The sequence below is a fragment of the Lates calcarifer genome, linkage group LG18 (genome assembly GCF_001640805.2).
Source record: "Lates calcarifer isolate ASB-BC8 linkage group LG18, TLL_Latcal_v3, whole genome shotgun sequence".
In the NCBI taxonomy this organism is placed as follows: Eukaryota; Metazoa; Chordata; class Actinopteri; family Centropomidae; genus Lates; species Lates calcarifer.
In genome coordinates this window covers 10,409,769-10,434,360 of record NC_066850.1, presented here as the reverse complement: position 1 = coordinate 10,434,360, position 24,592 = coordinate 10,409,769, and the positions used below count along the sequence as shown (strand labels likewise).

Here is a 24,592-nt window from a genome sequence, read left to right as displayed (position 1 = left end):
CAGCAGAATGAATGTATCATATGACGCTTACTTAGTCATTATATGCAGTCCCATTTTTAAAAATCTGGTCGTTTATTCAATCATGTTATCTTTGAGAGGCGGGCTTTGTGAGATTATGTTTACAGTGCACTGGCACATTTAAAGCCTATTTCTTTTATCATGTCAACATTATATGCATTTTGTTCTTAAAATGACATTTGGTACTTCTGATGTACTTGTAAAGACTTTTGTATAATTTAGTGTTATAATATTGTAAAACAACAAAAACAAAGACACTATAATAACCAGAAGAGAAAAAAAAAACATAATTCTGCTGAAATATTGGACCATTAAGTGTAAGAGACAAAGGGGGGAAAAGTGCAGCATCCAGTAAAGGACCATGTATAGATGCATTACATTGAGTTATCATCAGACACAGAGGCTGGGCGTTAATAGCATGGTGTTATACTGCCATCAAGTGGCCAAAACATGATACTACTTCTACTGTCCAAAGCAGCACTTCATGTCTTGCATAATTACACGTTATTTTATATAAGAGTGTATTGTGACGCACTTGTTAGTTACATCAAATATAAGAAAATACGATGGTGTGGTACATACTGCTGCTTCTGATAATAATGATGATATAATTTAGACATTCGTACACGCGTGCGCACTTATATTCACATAAATGATGTAGATAAGGTAAGATGACGTAGGTAATGTTAATCTTATAACGTATTGGTTTGAACAGCAAGGCAAGTTTATTCGAATAACACCTTCTTCTACAACAAAGCAATTCAAAGTGCTTAATGTAAGACGTTCAGATGCATTAAGATACAGAGGAAACACAAGACGGCATAAAAAGACAAATATACATGATTAAATTATCATTTAAAAAGAGTAGCACGTATTGCTCAACATGTGATGGAACAAAAGGCATACGCGTTGAGCCTCGATTTAAACAGCGTTAAATACGTCAATTAACACGATGCTGCTTCAAACGAAACTATATATTTTTTAAGTTTTTTTTTTTTAAACAGAGTCTTTATCAAACTGCACAGATGCTTTTTGTTCGATGCAAATTTGACAATTAGGTGAAAAGTGCGTGAGGCACTACTACAATATTATAATACTATCAGCCACGCGCTCACAAGGTGACGGGTAAGCTTAGTCTGCTCATGCCAGACTTCATGTGCTTATCCGGGTTCTTTTAGGATAAACAAACCAATGGGCTCACCAGACTGAAGCGTCGTTTTTCTTGATATGTTTAAAGGTTTACATCTTTTGGCCCAAACATGTGAATGAATGAATGTGATCTTAGTCTATATGCACGTACTTTCCAACTTTTAACAGTTCATTTTTATCATTAACCTATTGTTATTCTTGTAGTAAACGGGAAAAAAAACAGAGTAGGGCTCAGCACCTGTCTAAACTCATTATGACATGGATGTTTCTTGGTAGATGTTTGTGAATTAGCCCTACTAACCTGTGGAAACTGTTCGGTCCACCATAAGAGGCCACAATTTAGTAATATTACCTCAAACACTGAATCTGTACATGTTGGCTGTCGCTACTCTATTAGGACAACGAGAGCACGCTGCAGAAACGTGACCACGCTGTGAAACTTACGCAGCGATTTGAACCAATCACAGACCTCGGAGCTATGTGCGTCTAAGGTGGGCGGAGCCACGGCTGTAGGTGCGGCGAGGCGTTCGAGCAGCTATTCGTGGACGTTGAGGAAAATTTTCTGATATAGCCACTCAAAACATCAGCTCAGCGGCGAGGGAGACGGGTAGTACGGATCCGTGAAGGGTTTATAACAGCTAAGTATTTGTCCAGATTAAATTAGGACGGCGATTATCACAGTATCGCAGTTAGAAATTGTATTTACATAACCAGCTTTCCCGGTATTCACGGCGGGGAGCAGCCGGTCTTGCCACGGTGTCTTGTGGCCGTTAGCACAGCTGTCTCAATTTACGGACCATTTCATTACTCTGTTTATCAGTTTTACTCCAGTAGAGTCTCTAGCGCAGGCATATTGACGCGTTTTAGTGCATGTGTATTTTTATATGCATTTTTCACCTTTCAGAAAAACAAGTTATACAACAAACCGGGCTACCGCTCCTCAGCGAATCAGGTCCTAAAGCCCGCCGGGTTGGCTGTCACATTGCCGGAGAGCGCGCACTGTCTTGTGCACAAATGATTCAGCAGCCATCAGTTTATAAATTCTTCGACATAATGGAAAAGGTTCTGTTAGAGCAAGGCTAATTAAAGAGTTGGACCACATTACTGAAAAACAAAGGACTTCGTAAATTTGGATTCCCTGTGGCCTTGTTTTTCTCGTGTTTTTCTTTCTTTGACATAGCTCACGTGAGTGGGGATAAAAGTGGAGTGAGCACAAAAAGACTTGATATCATACAAAAAGGAAATAAAAGGACTCGTCCAGTTGAGTAATGGTCATTAATACGATCCACTGGTTCAGGAAGGGCTTGCGGCTCCACGACAACCCGTCGCTCAAGGAAGCTCTGCTGGGAGCGGACACTGTCCGCTGCATCTACATCCTCGACCCCTGGTTCGCGGGATCGTCCAACGTTGGGATCAACAGGTGGAGGTGAGGCAAGCAGCGGCCATGCAGCCACGTGCAAACACATGTAATACAGTAGCTGCACCGTTATCCATGCACATGTGTATACCTTTGTTTATTTTCATCACTTTGGGGGCACTTAGTTTCAGAGTTAGGGATGCAGCCATTTGCATGTTTTTGCTGATATGTAAGCAGAGTTGAAGTGATTTATTGGCAGAAAATTAACCTGCAACAAATTCAATAATTTTAGTAGAAAAATGTCAAACAGTTGCTGGTTTCAGTTTCTCACATGTGATGACCTGCAGGATTTCCTTCTCTTATGTGATAGCAAATTGAATATATTTGGGTTTTGGACTGTTGTTAGAAAACTAGCAATGTGGACATGTCACCTCGGGGCGTAGGAACCTGTGATGTGACCTGTGAATTCAGAAAATAAACAATAAGGAAAGTAACTGGTGGTTCCAGGCCTCAGCACTCACCAGGCATTTTACTTTTTGCACCAGATAAGGAAGATATGCAGTTTGTTATTGTACTTATTGTGCTTATTTGTTGGTAGTTTGTTTTGGCTCTTGGCCATTTAACATCCAAGTTAGGGATGCACAAATAGTCACTTTCTGCTGATACCTGGTTGCTGATCATCTTGAGTACCACCTGTTCCAGTTTCAAAACATTATTGTTGTAAAGAGTTCACAGTCACTCAAAGACATGTGCACAGCTTAGTTCACTGTCAAGTCTACAGTAGACTGTCTGACACACCATTGTTAAGCAGGTGCATTCTTGAGATGTTAACTGTGACTGTAAGTTTTGTTTGTTATGTCACACAAGGAAAGTTATAAAATATTATTTTAAATGGACAAAAATTCATAAATGAAGGTAATTTTTTGAAGGAGATCCAGGAATTGCCGTGTTCATTAAGATATCAAAATGTTTAGCTTAAATCACCTGAACTGTAACTGTAATTTTACACTGCTATACAAGGAAAAATTCCAATATACCATAATACATTATGAGCAAATAACAATATACATATATCTATAAAAGATCACTAATGTGCGGTTAACGCTCCTCCATTACATCCTCAGATGTAGTACATAAAACTGTAATCTCTACCCAGTAATCATCATCAGATAAAACATAAAGGGCATAAGAAACATCAATTATATCTTCAGATACATAATTAAATGAGGCAAAATAAATTATAGGTGCTGACATCACACATAATTTATAACATTACTTTTCCTCTGCCTGAAAAGGTGAGTCAGATCTCAGATTGGTAAACAGTATTTTGGTGTGTTGATCCCCACATCTCCATGAGACTATAATTATAGTCAGAGTGGATTGCAGTCTGCATGGTTTATGTTGTAATATCTTGGTCTCTGATTGCTCATGTCCCTTACAGCAGCACTTACCAAACTCTTTCATGTCAAGGGTCCCCAGCTCATTAGTGGTCTGTGTTACTAAACTGAGGCAGAATAAATGATGCTCAGATCATTAGTTATTACTTCCACAGGGATAGGAGACCTGCCAGATGTTCCTTTGGTGAAGAGGCGGCACATAATTTAATACAAAAATGTGACATAGCTGACATTTCCTGAACTCCACACTGTCAGCAAGTGTGTGTGTGTATGTGTGAGAGAGAGACAGCCAGACAGGATCAGGCCACAGTATATGAGGCTTAGCAGGCTCATGTGACATAGATAAGAGCAAGGGACGTTGTGGTTGGTGGACTGTTTGCCAACCTGTAACCCACTGGCTTCCTAACCTTCATCCTAAAACCCACCCAGCTAACCGTCAGTGTTAACCTTCAGTGTTACGTGGAAAGTTTTCTCAGTCATAACAAACAGTTGGCATCTTTTTTACCCAGCTTGTTCTATGACTCAGACATTAATTCCCATAGATATGTTCTGTAGCCTGTGGTCAGGTAAACAACTGCTTCTGTGTGGAAACAGCAGTATCTTGGTTGGCAGACGTAATGGCCTACACATGCAGTAGCTGAATAAAAAAAGCTCCTGAGGTTTACAGTACAGTAGGTGCCTGGCTGGATGTTTTTGTTTCCTCTCCTGCTGTGCACTTTGGTTTGTGTTGCGGTCCCATGCCGTCAATAGAAGAGTAGGGCAGTAGCAGCAGCAGCAAAGGCGCGCCTGTTATGGAGCATCCATGTTATGCTTCCACGGTTATATAACAGCAGCCTGGGGTAGCGCAGAGCTCACACGGTGATCACTCAGTATGTCCTGAATCATTCCCTTTATTTCATTTTTTATGCACATATCAGACCTCTGCATGTAAAACCCTTCATACCCATGGTTGGAAAATATATTGAGAGGATTAAAACCTCTCTATTTTTGCTGACTCAAGAGACTGTCCTGGTGAAATAAAGCAAAAAATAAATCTGTTGTTTTCTCTGTGCACTCCTACTGCACTCCTGCTTTTTTTGTTTGTGCAGTCAGTTTGTTTTCTGAGTGATAATATGCCACTGTTGGTATCTTGTGGTTTTGTATCTTACACTATACATTGCTCAAAGCAAGAAAAGTCACAACAACAAAATAATATCCTAATGCAACAAGAGGATTTTGCTCGTGACTCTCAAAAGCTTGCCGTAGTTTGAGCTGCTTGGGAGGGAGTGGGCAGCCCGGTCCTTGAAATCTAGGAGGTGATCCTCAGTGAATGAGGAGGGTCAGTGCAAAATAACATAATCATAATTACAGTAACTTTCCCTCCCCCCTCAGTATCTCCACGCGAGGTGTAAGTAGGTCAGTGTGTTAGTAGTAAACCTTCCATCCACCTCGTCTTTTTGACCTACTTCTGCTCTCCTGCAGCTGCAAGAGACTTCAACTACAATATCTCTGCTGAGCAGCACAACTGTGAGCGCTAATCCCAACAAAGCTGCTTCCATCTGATATCAATTTCAACAGTTTATGCTTGAAACTGTCAAAGCTAGTCAACACAGTTATGTTGGGTGGGCCATGATCATGAAAGACCATTACTTCATGTAAAAGAAGCTCATGAGGATGTAATTACTGTGGGTTTGCTCCATTATAGAGTGTTTATAACAAGTAGGAGGGACGTGGGACAGCATGGAGAAATAATGAAAAACAGACCGATTATTTCTTTTTTTGTGCATTGCAGTAAACTTAGTAGACTTTGTGCTTTGTCTAAACTGGTGACCTCAAACTCGATCCCTGGACTGGTCTAGCAGGATAAATCTGGGCTGAGATGTGAGCGCACCGCCCAATGGCCATCAGATAAGACTGTAACTGCCTCCAGATGTGAATGTAATATTCGGTGCAACTGTTTAAAAGTGGAGCAGGGTGTTCCTGGAAGAAAAACACTCACGCTCCGTGAATGTAAAGTATATGAAAAAGTCCACTTAACCACTTCCCATATGTTTAAAACAGGAAATCACCACTGAAAATTTTTTACTCTGCAGCTCCATTCTGCAGCTCAAATGCAACATTACCATTTATCAAAAATGGAACTGTGTCATGATGATATATATTGGCAAAGTTACTTGTACATATGTTTAAAAGGTTTGGTTGATGGACAAGGGAACATAGTTTACTACATAAAACATCTCTTTGTTTTTCTATATGATGTAATAATACAGTTGGTACCTGACTAATGAATCAATATTAGCTCAGTACAGATACACCAGCACTGTATCAGCAGAAATGTTGGTAGTAAAAAGAATTTGTTCCATCACATAATTTGCCCACTACAAAAATAAAAACAAGTTTATTTTTAGCTGTAAAATGTTCTATACCTTTAATTATTGACTAATAAATTATGTAAAATCAGATCAGCGTTTTAAAGCTCTCACATACTGATGTAAGAATTGGCTTCGAAAATGAACGGGGCTTTCACACCAGGGACCTGGGCCTGGATCCAAGCACATTTGACCCTAAAGTCCAGTTCGTTTGATTAGTGTGAACACTGTACTGTACGGGTCCACCTGAAGTACTCAGGTACTGTTCATGTGTACTCCGGTATGATTCACATCAGGCGTGTGTAGTGTACTCCTCTTCTTTGTGTTTATTGGTAGATACTAGGTGCACACTGACACCTACTGCATCAGAGTGTGTAGGTGCACAGGTGTGTTCGGGTATGGAACAATGTTACTAATGTGAAAGTTGAGAGACGGAGCAGTTGTACTCAGGCACGGTACAAAGTATTCGTGCCTAATATGAAAATACTCTACGTATCAGCTTTCTACCAATGATTACAACCATACCAGACAGGCCTGGTTGTAACAGATAGAAATCCACCTCTGTGTTAAATTTCATGTTATTGTATGGTTGAACTTGGTACACAGCATCATAGAAAGGCTAAACTGGACAATATTAGCATGTTGTGTGCTGTTTATCAGAGCAATGGCAGATGATTACAGAGGAGTGGGGTTAACAGTGTTTAGTTACACCTTTCACATCCATTTGGAGCATGAAAATAGCTCAAAACCTCACTCCATTTTGGTGCACTGTGCAATTTTCTGCTACGACTATCATGTTTTTAGTTTTATAGCCCATTTAGTAGAATCCAAAGAAAATTGATGGCCTCAAGGAAAATCGCTTCACTTTGTAGTAGTGCTGGTTTTGGGTCTTAAACTCTGCAGAGATAATGTGAGGGGTGAATGTTGCTGGCAGTGATTCGTCATTAGGAGTTATTTTTATGTGTGGACATGCTCTTAAATCTGTGGCCCGCAAAATGAATAATTTCCCCAGACTGTGAGTGATAAATCATCATTCTCCACATCTGCCAGGACCTGTGTAAAAACAAGCACTGTCTTGACTTTTCTCTCACAGGCCATTTCATAATACATGGCTTCCCACAAACGTCACATTCTTAACAGTATTAAACAGGAGAGTGAGAGTTGGGTGCTTTCACTTCACCATCAGTTTTTACAGTTGCTTACAACAACACCCACCTGGCTTTCATAGCAGTAAAAAGACATGATTAAAGCTCGATTGTACAGGAAGCTTCCACCTACGATTTTTGGTACCTATAGCAACAGCACGGGAAGCACCATATTACTGCCGCTCTGTCTACACAAAAGTGTGGACCTGTGTGGTGTGTGTGTGTGCCCTCTGATGTTTACAGTTGGTATTTATTATTTTTATGGGAAGATCAAAACAGAAGCACAGCCCAAGTTATCTAATAAAATACTGATGAAACGCAATTAATATGTTGTTGTAAAGGAAATAAAATGTGTCTTTTGGTCATATTTGCTCCTGCTTGGTTTGTTTGTTTAGGTTCACTGACGTCACATACAGTGATGATTAAACTCCAGTGGATGCAGATTGGTTGACTCATCCACTGTTTGCATGATTCAGGCTTAAGGATAAATTCAAGGCTTTTTGGTTTTTAAATGAATGAGACACTGTAGGTATCACTGTCAGGTTTATTAGAGGGGACACAGACAAGAGCAAAAGTCCAGGATGTTTCTTGAAAGTTGTGCTTTAGCTGGTAATGAGTACAATTCAGGACAAAAGAAAAACTGTACACTTTTCCATCGCCTCAACACAGTAACCTGGTCACGCTTGTTGATTCATGCAAAGTGGAGGTTAAACTGGGCTGTCTAAAGAGGAATTATACTGTCAGGATTACAAAGAAGAGAATTAGTGCTTCACTTAACCGCTGGTTTCAGGCCCTTCACTCTGCAGAAGTCATGTGAGGGGTCAGCGTTAAAGGCGGTTAGTTGTCGTCAGGAATAATTGTCATTGGAAGCGAGTAAACTCATGTCAAAAGATGTTATTCAGAATTTACATAATGGAATCATTTGCATGCTTCAAGCAAAGACATCCTCAACTTTAATGAATTCACGTTATAACCGAAAACAAGTTTTGTTTCTCATGACAGTTGTAACAAAAGAACCCAGGTGGATGTGAGAGCTCAAACAGATACTTGTGTCTAGTTAGAGGCACATCAGTGAGCTATCGGAATATTTGATTAACACGTATCAACATGGGAAACTTGTTTTTTTTTTTTTTTTGTTTTTTCCACTGAAATAAATTTGTGATTTGGTGCCAGTCTGACAGTTATCCACTGTTACATTGTTCTCTGATGTGTCAGCAGTCACTTTTAGTTATCTGTTTTTCTAATTGTTGTGCAGAATGTCAAGTTCCCTCTTTGTTCTGCCTGTGGCATTGTTATCTAACCAACTGTGACACATTCAGCAGAAATGGGCTCCTTCACCACAGTTGCGGTGGCCGTTTGTCCCGCTGCCTCCTCTGGCTATCTGACATTATCCCAGTCAGACGTTTTCTGATGACTCACACAATTGTTGTGTTCAGATTGTTGAGCCTTTGGCTTTGCTGGTAAACACATTTTCATCCCTGGCAGAACATTTATTGAAACATGAACTGTGCTTGTGAGTTGTCAAAAACATTGAGGTAGACAAGGTTGTAGATTGTTGTTACTCATAAAATGACATCTCTGCTTTCTTTTGTAATAGTGGGAAGAAGGGAAAGAAAAAATGCTGAGTCAGTTATCTTGAAACTGAAAAAGTACTGCTTTGTTGCATCCTCATTTTCATGACTTTGGTCTGGTGAGGACGAGAGGAAGAACTGGCTGTTGTTGAATTTGGGGAACAAATCTGCATATTCTGATTTCAGCACAATGTAGATGTCTGCCATTGTAATGTAACGGGAACCAGCGTTTGTCTGTGTCACATCCAGTGGAAAAATGCTGAATTAGGTCACAGACTTCATATCCTCCAACCTCACAGCATCATGTTGGAAAGACTAATATTGTATTTTAGAGTGGGTGGTCTTGATTAGATTTTGCAGCACCTTGCCGCATAAATTTACTCATCAAAGAGGCAATTGGATTGAAACTGCATTTAGCCTGTTGTCACAAGCTGAAATAATCATTCCTCCATCAACGTTTTCTCTATCTCACTGTCTAACTTTCAAACTTTTATCGCAAACTAACATGATATTCTCTTTCCCAGTTTTAGCACCATTAGTGTTAATGTCAATATGTAAAATGTTGAATATATTGCTGCCTATGTCCATGTTATAACTGCTTTTTATTTCCCGTCATCCTCCAGGTTCTTACTGCAGAGTCTTGAAGACTTGGACTCCAGCCTCCGCAAGCTCAACTCTCGTCTGTTTGTGATACGGGGCCAACCCACTGATGTCTTTCCCAGACTTTTCAAGGTGACATGTTCATCCGAGAGCACTGGGGTGCTTTAAACAGTGTTCAAACCCCAAATATTCTATTCTGTAGCTTACTTTATTTTATCACCTGTTCTACAGGAATGGAAGATTAATCGTCTATCTTATGAGTACGACTCTGAGCCCTTTGGAAAGGAGCGAGATGCAGCTATTAAGAAGCTGGCCTCTGAGGCTGGAGTGGAGGTGACAGTTCGCACCTCCCACACACTCTATGACCTGGACAAGTGAGTTGAGATCACTCTTAAGACTGCGTCTAATCATCTATTAAACCAACACTGACATAATTTGTTTGGTTTTTTTTACATGAAAACTGAACTTCATCTCTCTCTCTCCTCATTTCCTCCCTGCAGGATCATAGAGTTGAATGGGGGTCAGTCCCCTCTTACCTACAAGCGGTTCCAGACCCTTATCAGTCGTATGGACGCAGTGGAGGTGCCTGCAGAGTCCATCACAGCTGAGATCATGGGAAAATGCACTACGCCGCTGACAGAAGACCATGATGACAAGTTTGGGGTCCCCTCCCTGGAGGAGCTCGGTGAGTGACGTTCGACCAATCCTGGAGAAGTTCACGGCTCACACCTAGGAATTGTTAAATAGAAAAAAATCTAGGCTGATTTTTAATGTGTTGTTTTAATGTTTACCCTGCAGGTTTTGATACAGAGGGCCTGTCCTCAGCTGTGTGGCCGGGGGGAGAGACTGAAGCCCTCACACGACTCGAGAGGCATTTGGAGAGGAAGGTCAGTCAACATCAGAGGATCAATGCTTCTCCTCCACTGAGTTGATGTGAAGTCTGTTAGTTCACTGAAAACCATGAAAAGCACTTGGATATTTCCAGTTATGTAAGAAGTGTTATGACACAACACCGTGTCGTCATGCATTTTTCATGTCTGGTTATTTGATTGTGTTGCCGTCAGGCGTGGGTTGCCAACTTCGAGCGTCCCAGGATGAACGCCAACTCTCTGCTCGCCAGCCCTACAGGCCTCAGCCCGTACCTGCGCTTCGGCTGCCTCTCCTGTCGCCTCTTCTACTTCAAACTTACCGACCTCTATAGGAAGGTACGTCACTCAACAGTGATTTAACCACATGAATGCTTCTGAAATGAAGAAACAGGATTTCACACTGTTTTCCCGCTTCTCCAACCCTGCAAGGTGAAGAAGAACAGCTCCCCTCCTCTCTCACTCTACGGTCAGCTGCTCTGGCGCGAGTTCTTCTACACGGCAGCCACCAACAACCCGTGCTTCGACAAGATGGAGAACAACCCCATCTGCGTTCAGATCCCCTGGGACCGCAACCCCGAGGCGCTGGCCAAGTGGGCGGAGGGCCGGACCGGCTTCCCCTGGATCGACGCCATCATGACCCAGCTGAGGCAGGAGGGCTGGATCCACCACTTGGCCAGGCACGCCGTGGCCTGTTTCCTGACCAGAGGAGACCTGTGGATCAGCTGGGAGGAGGGCATGAAGGTAGACCGTGTTAATGATACAGGATCAGCTCAAGGACCAAATGTTGCAGAGCATATATGAATACTCATGCAGGCTTGTTTGTGCATGTGTCCAGGTATTTGAGGAGCTGCTGTTGGACGCTGACTGGAGTGTGAATGCAGGCAGCTGGATGTGGCTCTCCTGCAGCTCCTTCTTCCAGCAGTTCTTCCACTGCTACTGCCCTGTGGGTTTTGGCCGACGTACAGACCCCAATGGAGATTACATACGGTGAGCCTATCTAATCTGAGTACAGTATGTTCTGTATGTGGCCCCTGTTAGACCTGAGATGCATGTGAGAACATTTTGATTGTATCATATGCAGTGATTCGATGTTGTTTACCCAGAAAGTGTCACAAGTTTTCAGTGTTTTATCCAGAAAACCCTCCAGTACTCAGATATGCAGTTTTTGAACTTAAAGTGAAGAACTAACTAAACTGGTTGTTGTGCCAAGAAACTACATTTTCTGATGTATCTGTGGTCAGTGAGGTGGACATCAATGGTGCACCGATAAATCAACACTGGCTAATTCCACCACGGTAGTTGTGAACCTGGGAACTTTAGGCTTGTCGTAGAAGTAAATTACAACAACCGACACGCTCTCTAAACCTCTTCATCTCTTTATTCAGGCGCTACCTGCCCATTCTGAGAGGCTTTCCAGCCAAGTATATTTATGACCCCTGGAACGCTCCGGAGAGTGTGCAGAAGGCAGCCAAATGTATTATTGGAGTGCATTACCCAAAGCCCATGGTACACCACGCAGAGGCCAGCCGTCTCAACATCGAGCGAATGAAACAGATCTACCAGCAGCTCTCCTGTTACAGGGGCCTCGGTGAGGACATTACACAAGACTCATTCTCAGACATCTTTAATATTAACAAGAAGCATGGACAGCTGATTAATAGGATCGCCGAAATTTGATTGCTTCCCCTTGAAGTCATGCAGGTAGTGCAGTACTGTCGGTAAAAGGCTGTAGATATTTGAAAGTATAGCACTTTAAATATTGTTTTCCACACAAGTATGTATCCAACACTGTTTTATTTCATGAGCTTAAAAAATAGAAAAAAATATACAGTGATTGTGGCATGTGCAAAAAGTTTGGAAACCTTACAGCTTGCAAACATATTTGTAGTCAGCTCTATACTTGATTATGGGATTTTCAGCCACTCTTCCTGCAGATCACTTCAGGTTCTGAGATATTTAAACAGCATGTTTAAGATCTACCCACAGATTTTCAGGTCAGGGGACTGTGAGGGCCGCTCCAGAAGCTTCAGCTTGTGCTTCTTGAAGTGGTTCATGGTGGATTTTGAGGTCTACTTTGGACCGTTGTCCTGTTGCAGAAGCCAGTCTCCTTTCAACTTTTACTTTCTTGACAAACTGCAGGACATTTGCATCTAGAAATTGCTGATGTTTAGTGGAATCCGTTCTTCTCTCTATTGGTGCAATGTTTCCTGGCCGCTGGCTGCTACACGACTCCAAAGCATAGTATTTTCACCCCCACACTTTCATCAAATGCTGCTCCTTTTCTCTCCAAACATACCTTTGGTTGTTGTGGTGTGAGAGCTAGATTTTAACTTTATCTGTCACTTGTTTCCAAAACAACTTGGTCTTATCCACATATTGCTTTGCATACTTGAGATGTTGACTTTTGTGATGAGGTCATTGGTAAGGTTTCCTTCAGATGACTGCTCCATGTGAACTCTGTTTGTGCGTCAACGCTGCGCAGTGGAATGGTGCACCACTACTCCTGTGTCAGATAAACTTCCCTGCCAAACCTCCCTGCCTTTTCTTAGTGGCATTTTGGACAGTGGAAATTTCAAGCACTTGACTTTAAATTTTTTTTTAATAGCCTCCTCTGCTTTGTTGCACTAGTTAGCTTCAACTTCAGATCCTCAGTCAGTTGAGAGAATTTATCAGCTTTGCAATATCCTCAGCTGACAGTTCTTGACTCGTCTTACAAGTCCTAATGAGTTAATTAAGGCCTTAACATGTAGCAGGGGACCCAAACTTTTGTACATGCGACAATTTCATGAAGTAAAAACTGCATACAAGTAACATTTGAAGAAAGGCCATACGAGTTTTCAACTAAATGTGGAATTTGCCAAACCTTTGCATCCAGCATGGACATGAACTGTAAAAGGAAGGTAGACAAATCATAGGACTGCAAGTAGCAAGTCTATTAAATGAGTTTTAAGAAGTAGAGACGCTTGAACTCCTCAGGCAGGTTTTGGCATCCAGAACATAGAGAACCAGTCATCTCATTTTTCATTTTGAGTTAAATGAACCTGCCTGAGGACTATGGGCTGTAGCACAGCTCATGTGTAACTAAAATATCTGACTTACCTTGGATTGAGATTCATCAGAGCCTCTAAAGTAAAGGATTAAATTGCTTTAAAACTAACTGATGATTTGTTGTCTGTAAAGTTATTGTATTTTGTATAAAGTGTTGACTGTTGTCTGTGTCCTCAGGCCTTCTGGCTATGGTTCCCTCCAACTCCAGTGGTAATGGTAATGGGAATGACAGTGGTAACAATGAAACGTCCTCAGAAGTGATGGGATACCACGCAGAGGCTACACATGATGCTACAGCTTCATCTGGTCATTGACACAAGACATCCTTCTCTCTCACTCCACACTTCTGGATCTCTCTGAACTTTTCCTTCGTGGCCACCTGCCTTCAAGTTATGCGTAATGGTATTTGCTATTTTGTGCTTTTCAGGCTACCAGATGCCGGTTCACTACCAGGGAGACTGGCAAAGTGGTGTCATGATGTACCCGCAGGGGGATCCACAAACCAGCGTCAGCACACACCAGCAGGGTGAGGACACACACACATCTTCCACACGTTTAATTCATTCATCTCATCTGTCTCCTCTTATTCCTCATGTTGAGGTCCAATAACGTCTCTGCTAATCCTTGAATCTTTCTTCCCAACTCCAGGTTATGCAAGCACCAGCTCCAGTATGATGTGTTACACTCAAGGCATCCAGCAGATTCCTGCCCCTGTCATTCAGAAAGGTGAGTACTGAAGTACTATATACTACTGTTTTTCTTTTTTTTTTTTGAGTGACTTTGAGCACAGATGGTAAAACTGAGTTGGCTTTTCTAAACTGTGCTGTTGTATTCTCAGGCCATGATCACCACTCCACCAGTCAGACCAGTGGCAAACGACACAGTGAGGAGCCTGGAAATGGCAAAAGCTCCAAAGTCCAGAGACAGAGCAGTCATTAGAGAGGTTAGTTGAAAACTGAAATTGTACAGTGGATACGTATATGGATGAGGTCTAGCATGTACAAGGTGTTTACTTATCAGCTGTCAATGGCTGAACCTGCAGAACAATCTAGAAACTTAGTTTAAGAATAAAACTTTGGTAAAAGTTGGGATTTTATCGCCTGTCTTTAAAGTTGCACATAGTGACTTCAGGTGGCCTTTTCAATATTTATCCATAAATAATTCAAATTCTGTCTTAAACAGACGAATGAATGTGTTCAAATTCAACAAAAGTTGTTCCTTCCCTTTCTCTGTGAGTTATGTCAGAGTCCTTTTTTTTTCTCCATACAGGAGTATCTGCTGACTTGCCGCGTACAAGACTTACATTTTTGTTAAAGCACTACAGTGTTGCATGATCACACCTTCGGGAGGAGCATAAAAACCTGCCACTAAACACATTCACAAGTAAAAGTTTCTCAAGTAATCGGACTGTATGTATATTATAATCATGTGGACTGCACGGCCTGGCCAGTGCTGACATCACTGGAGAGGCTGTTACACTGTGTTTATCTTTGGGTTAATATTGCTGGGACAAAACTGTCCTTGTGTATATAATGAATTTGCTAATTTCAGCTCACATACAAACTTGTACATATTTGGATATTGTATGTGTGTTTTCTCTCTTTGTGTAGCCATAGACCCATTGATATATTTTTGATATGAGAAATCATTGTGGATGGATCTGTGTTTTTGGAAAATTTTCAATAAAAATGAAAGCACTTATAGACCGTCCAATTCAAAAAAGGTGAGAAATCTTGTATCTGCTAATACAGTCGCCTGTCCTGTCATTTACCCTCAGTTTTCTCCTTTGAGCCATCCAGTGTATCTACCAACACAAGTGTTTCGATCATTTCCTTAATCTGAGTACTAGCTGGCTCGTTTTATTCCTTACCACTGCAGAGGCGATGTCAGTGTGATGTTAACTGTCAACTTTTTGCCCTTGTCAATGATTTTGAGAAAACATGACAGGAATAAAGAGTCTTCATATCATGGTGTACCCCCCACCCCACCCCTGTGTATTTCCAATAAATGTACCACTGGAGAGAAACTGCTTCATTTGCTTCTTGTTCTTTCTCAATGTTTTTGTCTAATTAAAACTGAGTTAAATATACAAACAGTTTCAGTCTATTCTTTGGAGCTCAAGCATTGAAAGTAGTCAAATTGTAGTCTATTTAAACCTGTAGTGTGCAGGTGTTGTCTCCCCCCTCTGGCAGTGAGAGTAATTACACAAACACTGTTGATATGTATTTATGATTATGCCTGTGAATGCTGAGTTTCTTTCTTATCTGGTGCATCACAAACTTTTCTTGGACACCTCTTAGGTTTTTCTACATCTTCATTTATAAGATAGACAGGCAATGATTGGCACTCATTTCCATACATCCCTATTTCACTGTATGACAGTATACACAGTGTTAATTTTTCCTCAGAATCAAATCCAAAAACCTTGATGAAGGCCACAGGCCGAAACATGTTTGTTTTATCTCAATACTACAAGTATTGCTGGAGGTTTGATAACTGCCTCCCTTCATGCATTTTGCACAAAGGTGAATTCAAGAGTAAATAACATTCACAGCAGCCCCCCGCGCCACCCCACCATATATTAGTGTCAAGTAGAATATCAACACGTTTTAACGTTCACTCCTCAGCAGATCGGAGGGGAGCTACAGGGTTGAAAAGTGGCCTTTGCTGTCTGAGGTGCAGCTTGCTGTAACTCATCTCAAAGTCCTTCTTGGTTCCCACGATAACGTCCAAGCTGCCAGAGCGTACGTCGTACCCGTAGGAAGCCAGCTTCTGGATACGGTAGAGCACGATTTGTGTGGTGAGCTCCAGGATATTTGGAGATTCCTTCACCTGCTCCATGCTCAAGCCAATGTCCATCAACCCCTGGAACCGCTCCGTCAGGGTGGGCAAAGAGTAGTACAAAATGGCCGGGCAGCGGATCACTATTTCCTTGAGTTCGTCCTTGGAGCAGGTGAGAGCGCTCTCAATGTAGGCCATCGCATGCTGCATGGCTTCAGGCTGCAGCTCTGCGATGGAGGCTCTGAGGCTGGAGACCAGGCTGAGGAGCTCCTCTGTGGTGAAGCCCTGCTCCCTAAGGAAACCCAGACTGTCCCTCCAGGCCTCAGCAGGCCGCAGCAGGATGTACGGGTTCTGGCTGAGGAGCTTCTGCAGCCAAATCCGCAGGTTGCCCTCATCGCCACCGAGATCCAGGTAGGTCTCTCTCAGCGTGTGAATGACCTCCTGGTTGCGCTCCACAGGTTGACTGAAGCTCTGCGGGGCGCTGGCCATCAGTTTACCGATGATCCGCTTGCTGAGGCGAAGGCTCTGGAGGTAGAGGATGTTGGCCCGCTGGTTGCTATGGTGAGTTACCGTAAAGAAGGAGGCTGGGAACTTCTCAATAATGTTCATCAGCTCACGCTTGTTGGGGCACACAGACACCCAAAGGTCTCTCTGGGCGGCCACATCCTCCGGCCGACACAGGACAGCCTCGGGGTGAGTTTCCAGGATCCGGGCGATGACTGTCGTGTCTGCTCCCATGTCCCTCAGCAGATCAGCAGTTTCAGACACATACGCAGAGCTCTCGGACAGGACCCAGGCCTTGAGCTTGCGCACCTTCCGGATGTCCACTGACAGCTCATACAGGGAGTCCACAGTGTGCTGGTTCTCTAGTCTTCTGTTGGGAGAAGTCAGTGTGGTGGCGGAGGTAGAGGGAGGGAGGAGCAGCCTTATCCTCTGACAGTAGGTGCACAGGGAGGCAGTGGTGACACGAAGCATTGTTGACAGTGGATCTGCATGGGGAACAGATATAGAAGATCTAGCAACTATCGATTCATTTCATCTACACTAAGCCTAAACTGACATTTTATTACTGAAGAAGCTGGGACCAGTGTTTTTTGGTTTTCAGAAAAGGTAAAACTAAGGAATATTTCACAAGTAAAAAGCAAAAATTAGAAAAGGTCAGGAAAAAATACATTTGGTAAAACGGCTAAGTTCTTCTTCTCTCCTGTACTGGTAATGGTTGGGGGATGGTGCTTCACAGATCTCTGCCTTATAATATCAAAGTTATTAATCTATTTATTTTATCACTCAACTCAAAGTAAAAATGCTTACTTAAGACTGTTTTCTCTCTCGTGTTTTCCCTTCAAAAACCCTAAAATCAAACACTCGTTATAACTATTAAAACCACACGTGTACTGTCACTGCACTGTCTGACTAAATACTTTTCCCACTTTAAAGCAGAAATATTTCGCGCAAATTAACTTAGCACAGACTGGAACAAACACAGGGAACACTGTGTCCTGATTGCAGCCATACACATGTGATATCATGTATGTATTGTGTAGCACAGGCTATGTAACATCAGTGCACTCCGCGAATACAAACCACCAAAAAATCCTGAATGGTAGCAGTTCAGTAAACGCACTGATAAAGATTCTTTGAGTAAAAAGAATTAATGAAATGGGATATATTACCGATTTCTAAGCTTGTAGCTGAAGGACCCCGCTTATGTCACACCCGCTGCTCCGCTTTCATAACATGAGTGGAGCTGCTGGGCGGAGCCACAAGAGACGAGACACGTGAGAGACACGTGACGGCTACAGCTCGCGGGAAGCCCGTGTGTTGACCTCCAGTCTCCGCCCACCGTGCCCAGCCCACCGAGCCTCTGATGCTTGTGGAAGGTAGAATGATACAAAGTAACTAATACAGGATTTCTAACGTAAAGAATGCGAAATATACTTGGAAACATATCTGCCTTTAAATATTGAAATGATAAGATAATGTTACACTACAGTTAAAAGGTAAAAACTTGACTAAGGCGACAAAAAACGAACTAAACTAGCTAGTTAATATGCGTTAGCTTACATGTAATGCTTTGTTTAAACTCCGTGTCCTCTGTAGCAGCTCAAAAAACATAGTTAACATTGTTTTACCACCTTAGTAGTTAATGACAATTCCTAATTTTTATGTAAATAATGTGCTCTCCTAGAGTCCTGCTCCCAAACTCGTATGTTTCTCAGCTCTCCTAATGTAATAGGCCTGCACTTGAGGGAATGTATAAAATCCTATTTGAACTTAAATGCATCACGGTGACAAATCAATAATATACTTTATATAATATAACATTGGCAGGGTCTGCTCTGTATATATATATATTTTCTCATTTGATGTAATAACAATGCTTTATGGCCAAAGGAAAGAGTTAACACTTACATATTAGTTTTGTAATGAGGCCAGAAGAAGCAAAATATATGAAATATTTGAAATATATATATATATATATATATATATATTAGATACACAAGGGTTAGTTCTGTTGTACAAGGTAATATTTCTCTTTTGTTGGCACACAGGTAACTGGAAAAATCGGATGTGAGCTATTGGGGACATTGCTGCAAATTCACTCCTGGCTTGTGCAGTTGAAATTGTGCTGTGATGGGTGAGTACTAATTAAGGATTTTATTTTTTATCTTTCCTCTTGTTTGTATTTTTGTGTGTGCATATTTTAATTATTCTATCAATACATTATTGACAGTGTACTGTGAACAGGCCTTTCATTTCTAAGTTGAGAGGAGGACTATGGGACACACTTAACTGTGGTACACAGTATTGACCAGTAGAGGTCACCGTGCATCCAGGGCTGTCTGCCAAAGTATTGCTACTTCTTTCCATGATCTACACAGACTTTTATTGTCTAAGTAAAGACTAAACTGAGTGACTCAAACTGGGGAGCGGCACTGGTTTAATTACAACATGGCAAATCACTGTTTCGTCTCTGTAGTTAGTTCTTTATATATATTAAGTAGCTTCTCTTTTGAAAATGTCCTATCAGGATGTCTATCAGCCTCTTTAAGACCTTCTTTACTGTTTTTGTTTTAATTTGATGGCAGTCCAGTTACATTAAATTTGAACATACAGGAGTTGGACATATTGTATCACTCTAATAGTTCATTTTGAGCTGTGTCAAACTGCAGAGTGTGGCTATTTATAGCCCCTGTCATTTGTTGCCTTTCTGTGCTGGTAGACACAGTTGTCCCTTGCCACCAGCAAACCGAGAGTGCCTTGATTATACTGGAACCACCTGCTGTCCTCATGTTGTGCACAGGCATGTTTTAGTAGAGCCCATGCCGCGTTCAAGATGTCGGCAAACTTAGAAACTTCTGAGTGGGAACTTCTGAGTCCTGAAAAACATGGGTTCACATGCTCAACTCAGAAAACAATATGGATTCTTACAGTAAAATCTTTGCGCTGTGCTGTTGTCTTTACAAGGAAAAGGAACAATATCTTCAAGTTCTTATTTGTAGAATAGTGGACTAATATCTTTGCAAAAACTGAAGCTGGCAAGCTCACTAATATATTAAAAATGCAAATATATTACACACAATAGTCAATTACTTGATAAAAGTAATTAAAAAATGTTTGTAATGTTACTGTGGGCAGCATGATTGTAGTTGTTATAACGTCAAGTCGGGTAAATCCAGGACCTCAATTTCTGCATGAGTTTCTGAACAGAAAATCAGACCTGTTCTTGCGTTCAAATCATTTTTCAAGTGTCTTGTAATTTCCAGCTTTTTCGACGTGTCATGAATGCACCATCAGTCTCCTTTGGAATGAGACAGGCGTGGGACATTCTCATAGGCATTAAGACTTGTTCTGTGGTCCTCTAAGGCCACAATTAACCTATCTTCACTCTGTCTGAGCCCCAGAAGATTTAAAATAAGACTGAAATGTAACCCCCTGGAGACAATGAGTTATCTGCCGCAGACATATACAGCAGAATAATGTCTGAAGGTTTATCTTAAGGAGGCGCATGTAGCAATTTAATTGGGATTCTCAGATGCTACATAGCACCTGTCTCTCCTTGTCAGTTATGTCATCCACTGAAAATGGCATTTGTCCTTTTTCACTGATAACTCAAGATGTGGGAACCTAAATTCTCGACATCAGCATTTAAATGTTGCAGCGTGGGAGCAATTACTGCTTTAATCCACTCAGCGCTGAAAGCAGAAAGCCTCCAATAGCAAGAATGTTTTCATTACATTCCAAAGTGGAGACGAGGCTGGAGCAATAAAGCTCATATTGCATGTCATTGTTCTTATTGAGGCGCCTTTTGTGGAGCCTATCTCTCTTTTAGTGTTGTTTGTCTTTGCAGGAAAAATTGTTGGTACACGGATATTAATATCCAAGTGCTCTGACTGCTAAGTTCTTTGCTTTACTTATATAAAAATAGATAAAGAAATTGAAATAATATAGATAAAATATGGTGTAAATATAGTTCAGCTTTTCACACAGTCAAATTTACACTTAGTTCATTTTTCTTACTCAAAAATAACATTAGTTTGTTGGTGCCTGGGGGCACAGGATATTCAAGGTATTAGCTCAATTTGGAAAATGTGACAGCTGTAACTTCCCCATCATTAAAATCCTCACTGGCTCTGACGTACTTAAGAGATTGCAATTTGCTTTGTTAATGGAAGTTCTTAAACACCACATGCTTTGCAACAGTGGCTTTTAAACCATCATGATGGATTAGCAAGTTCCCCAAACTGTGGCCACACTTGGGTGATTCATAGACTGCCCATGGAAGTCACTGGAATGATCCATAGTTTGGCAGGGAGTTTTATCCGCTGTGTTTTTGCTTCCGCGTTTCTGTCTCTTGTCTGTGCAGGCGGCTCAGTGGACCCATAAAAGTATGGATGTTATTTGTTCTGGAAGTTACTATGTGTTGCTTTGTGGGACTGGAAAGCACAAGTGTGTGTATGTGTGTGTGTGGGTGCATCTGTTGTAAATCTGAAATAGTCTCTCATCCTGTCCTTACAAAGGAATGAGGAGCACTGCAGGGTCAGAGTAGACAGCAGGATGGTGGGGGTGGGGGGTTGAGGGATCTATAGGGGATAAGTGGGTGTATGTGTGTGTGTGTGAGAGACTGACAAGACTTGGTGAAGGAGAAAATAGACTAATCCATCTGTCTCAAAATCCGCCCTGCTGCTGACCCACACTCTGGACACTTTGGTCAGCCTTTGGTCACATGGCAAAGGCAAACCCTTAAAAACCCACAGGCTTCACATCCGAGACCCCAGTGATCTCTGCTGTGTGAGACACCAGCTGGTCTTGGTGTTCATCCCGCTTTCTCTTCCCCCGGATAGCCTCAGAGGTACCATCATGTCTGACAATGAGGAGATTGTGGAGGAGTATGAGCAGGAGGAGGAAGAGGAACAGGATGAGGAGGTGAATAAAGAAGAAGGAGAGGTTGAAGAGGAAGAGGAGCAGGGGGATGATGAAGCAGAAAAGAAAGAAGAGCATGCAGAGGAGACTGAGCATGAGGAAGAGTCTAAATGGCGACCTAAGACAACTTACGTGCCAAATATTGCTCCTCCAAAGCTCCCTGATGGTGAGAAGGTGGATTTTGATGATCTCCACCGCAAGAGACTGGAAAAGGATTTCAACGACCTCCAGACGCTGATCGAGCTGCACTTCTCCAGCCGTCAGAAGGAGGAAGAGGAGCTGATAGCGCTGCGTAACCGCATCGAGCGCCGTCGCTCTGACAGAGCTGAACAGCAGCGTGTCCGAGCAGAGCAGGAGCGCGAGCGCCAAGCACGGCTGGCCGAGGAGAGGTCAAGGCGCGAGGAGGAGGCGGCCAAACTGCGTGCTGAGGAGGAAGCCAAGAAGAAGAAGATATTCACCAACAAGTCATTCGGTGGCTACCTGCAGAAGGTGGACCAGAAGAAGGGCAAGAAGCTGACAGCGCGGGAGGAGAAGAAGAAGGCCTTGATGGAGCGCAGGAAGCCACTCAACATCGACCACCTGAACCAGGAGAAGCTGGCGGAGAAGGCGCAGGACCTCTGGCAGTGGCTCCACCAGCTGCACGCTGAGAAGTTTGAGCTGGCCGAAAAGCTCAAGAGGCAGAAGTACGACATCTACGTGCTCCGAAACCGAGTCAGCGACCATCAGAGGGGCTCCAAAGCGTCTAAGACCCCCAGAGGTGCCAAGGGCAAGTCTGGCTCCTGGAAGTGAGGGTCAGAATCCATGACAACCTGACTGCTAAGTCATTTCTGGACTATTTGTCTCCTATTTACAACTTGTATCACAAAAGCTATCCCAGGGATTGGGTGTTTTTCAGGGTCCCTGGGGGGACTGAAGTGAATGAAATTAAGTTAATGAAACAAAAAAATACTGAATGATCATCTGTGATTGTTCTGTTGAGATAAAATAATTAACTTTATTTACCAGTTCATCTGCTCACATGCTATGTCATTCAAGAGTTTATTAAATTTGAATGTGTGTTGGTGTCATTTTACTGCTCTTCCAGAGTATACTTTGTGATTTATTTTACTCTCGCATATTAACAGTATTTTCACCAGTGCAGTTGTTCATAAGTAGTTTTATGCACCCACATTTATTATGAAATATGTGATGAAAGATTTAAAGTCTTCAAATAAGATGCCAGTAATGCATTTGTTTCCAATAAATCAACGCTGATTTTAATTTCAAGTAACACTCTTTTCGTACTTGTGCAAAGAACCGCCGTATTTCATGGTATGGTTTATTGTAACTCTAAACTCTCTTTGTGATTACTCTGCTGTTACCTCCTCACCCAGGAAACCTCTTGAACCATGTCATTGTTTTTTGAAAAGTAATACTTAACTGAGTGACTGGTTAAGAGTAGCATGGGTGGGGTTGTGTTCAGTGGTTGAAAAGTCTAACAGGTGTTGCACAGCTGAGTTTTTACGTAGCTAATTTTAATTCTTTCAAGCTCAGGATGAGCGCACCACCCTAAGAGTTCACAGAGTGGAAGAAACTTCACAGAGAGGTGATGTCTTAAAGATATCGTACTGAAATGAAAAGGGCTCAGTTCAATCTGCGTAAAGACAGAGAGCATAGGAATTGCTGACAAAATTTCTGTTTTCCAACCCCTGATTTCATCAGTCAAATCAAGAATTTGTTGCAAATGAAAGGTCACAAGAAAAGCTAGAAAGATCACTTTACAAAGACTTTATTTAATCACCAATCAACACCAATCATTCATCAGTCATCATTTATAATTATAATACATGAGCAGTATTTTCCTCATCCCTCACTTGTTCTATCACAGTTTCCTTGTTAAGATTTTTCTTAACTTTCATGTTAAATCTATTCTGAATCTAACTTTTAAGCCCTTATTTTTGGTATCAAAATGATCTTAATCTCTACTTTTTAGTTTTGAAAAACACTTAAACTTAACTTAAAAATTCAGGGATTGACTGCCCTGCCCTCATTTCATAAATGATTAGAATATATTAGCAGTGATTACAGGATGTATACCATGTCATCCCTTTTGTCTTTACTCTCAACTAATGAATAAAGGCAGATATGCCATAAAATAATCAAATCTGCTTTAAAAAGCCCAATTCCTATGCAGATTTAATCCAATATGTTCGTGCAAATGCTTAAAGCCACACTGCAGTGATCTGAATCACCACACATGGCATGATTTGCATTGACATCCATTCAGTTTGTGTCTGAAAATATCATCCTCCTCTCTTCGTTTGAATGTCAAAGTGTAGAGTAGTGAACTGTTATCTCCTCTTGGTGGCACTACAACACTAGTTTGTAGCATATAGCTTTTAAAACAGACACCTCTGGGAAAGGTGGATTACACATGTATATGTTTGTGCATGAATGTGCAATACATATTTTTTTTATTTGTGAATTTATACAATTAACTCAGGCAGCCAAGTTTTTATACATCAGTTAAGTGGTTGTATTTAGTTTTAGACTTAAAGGAAAGTCTTGATATCCACAAAGTAAAACCAATCTAACTAAATAAAAGCCCAAAATTAGTGGGTACAGACTTATTGTCTTTCATCCTGAATACAGTTCACCCCTTTTAGTACACAGAGACAGACTTTCTCAGTGCACAACAGAGATGCCCCCCTAGCATCACTCCGTCAGTGAACTGCACTGAAACATATGTCAGACCTAAGGTACGGGGGGAAATTTCTCTCCCCTGCCGTTTTTGATTGTCTCCCAGGCTCGGACTGTTGATGCCTTACCGCTTGACAAGCCATTAAAACCCCTTCCAGACACAGTAGTATGTCAACAGGTTACCATAGAGACAGGGAGAGGCCGCC

At 41.8% G+C, this 24,592-nt stretch overlaps 3 protein-coding genes across 4 annotated transcripts; 2 read left to right on the top strand and 1 right to left on the bottom strand.

Annotated features, from left to right (window-relative positions):
- The first annotated feature begins 1,648 nt into the window (after nt 1-1,648).
- Nucleotides 1,649-15,531, top strand: cry1a (cryptochrome circadian regulator 1a). Of its 2 annotated transcripts, XM_018697279.2 has the most exons (14): nt 1,650-2,593; nt 9,609-9,717; nt 9,817-9,959; nt 10,086-10,270; nt 10,384-10,472; nt 10,650-10,790; nt 10,884-11,195; nt 11,290-11,441; nt 11,840-12,042; nt 13,680-13,808; nt 13,930-14,028; nt 14,151-14,228; nt 14,341-14,445; nt 14,772-15,531. In XM_018697279.2, exons 1-13 carry the CDS (start codon nt 2,436-2,438, stop codon nt 14,439-14,441), a joined length of 1,899 nt encoding a protein of 632 aa, XP_018552795.1. In that variant the 5' UTR covers nt 1,650-2,435; the 3' UTR covers nt 14,442-14,445; nt 14,772-15,531. The 2 variants fall into 2 exon arrangements, with proteins under 2 accessions (XP_050933538.1, XP_018552795.1); XM_051077581.1 differs by lacking the exons at nt 13,930-14,028; nt 14,151-14,228; nt 14,341-14,445; nt 14,772-15,531 and having other exon boundaries at nt 1,649-2,593; nt 11,840-12,155; nt 13,680-13,809.
- Nucleotides 15,532-15,798: 267 nt separating this feature from the next.
- Nucleotides 15,799-18,062, bottom strand: LOC108897579 (transcription termination factor 2, mitochondrial). Its single transcript, XM_018697283.2, has 2 exons — nt 17,957-18,062; nt 15,799-17,272 (listed from the first exon to the last, which is right to left on the bottom strand). Exon 2 carries the CDS (start codon nt 17,256-17,258, stop codon nt 16,119-16,121), a length of 1,140 nt encoding a protein of 379 aa, XP_018552799.1. The 5' UTR covers nt 17,259-17,272; nt 17,957-18,062; the 3' UTR covers nt 15,799-16,118.
- A 3,353-nt stretch (nt 18,063-21,415) lies between these two features.
- tnnt2c (troponin T2c, cardiac) lies at nt 21,416-22,977 on the top strand. The gene has a single exon (XM_051077582.1). It carries the CDS (start codon nt 21,645-21,647, stop codon nt 22,494-22,496), a length of 852 nt encoding a protein of 283 aa, XP_050933539.1. The 5' UTR covers nt 21,416-21,644; the 3' UTR covers nt 22,497-22,977.
- The last annotated feature ends 1,615 nt before the right edge of the window (nt 22,978-24,592 follow it).

Coding starts and splice junctions, on each gene's coding strand:
- cry1a (XM_018697279.2), top strand. CDS start 2,436: ATGGTCATTAATACGATCCACTGGTTCAGGAAGGGCTTGCGGCTCCAC. Junction 13,809..13,929: donor TGATGCTACAGCTTCATCTG/GTCATTGACACA, acceptor TGTGCTTTTCAG/GCTACCAGATGCCGGTTCAC. Junction 14,229..14,340: donor TGCCCCTGTCATTCAGAAAG/GTGAGTACTGAA, acceptor TTGTATTCTCAG/GCCATGATCACCACTCCACC.
- tnnt2c (XM_051077582.1), top strand. CDS start 21,645: ATGTCTGACAATGAGGAGATTGTGGAGGAGTATGAGCAGGAGGAGGAA.
- LOC108897579 (XM_018697283.2), bottom strand. CDS start 17,258: ATGCTTCGTGTCACCACTGCCTCCCTGTGCACCTACTGTCAGAGGATA.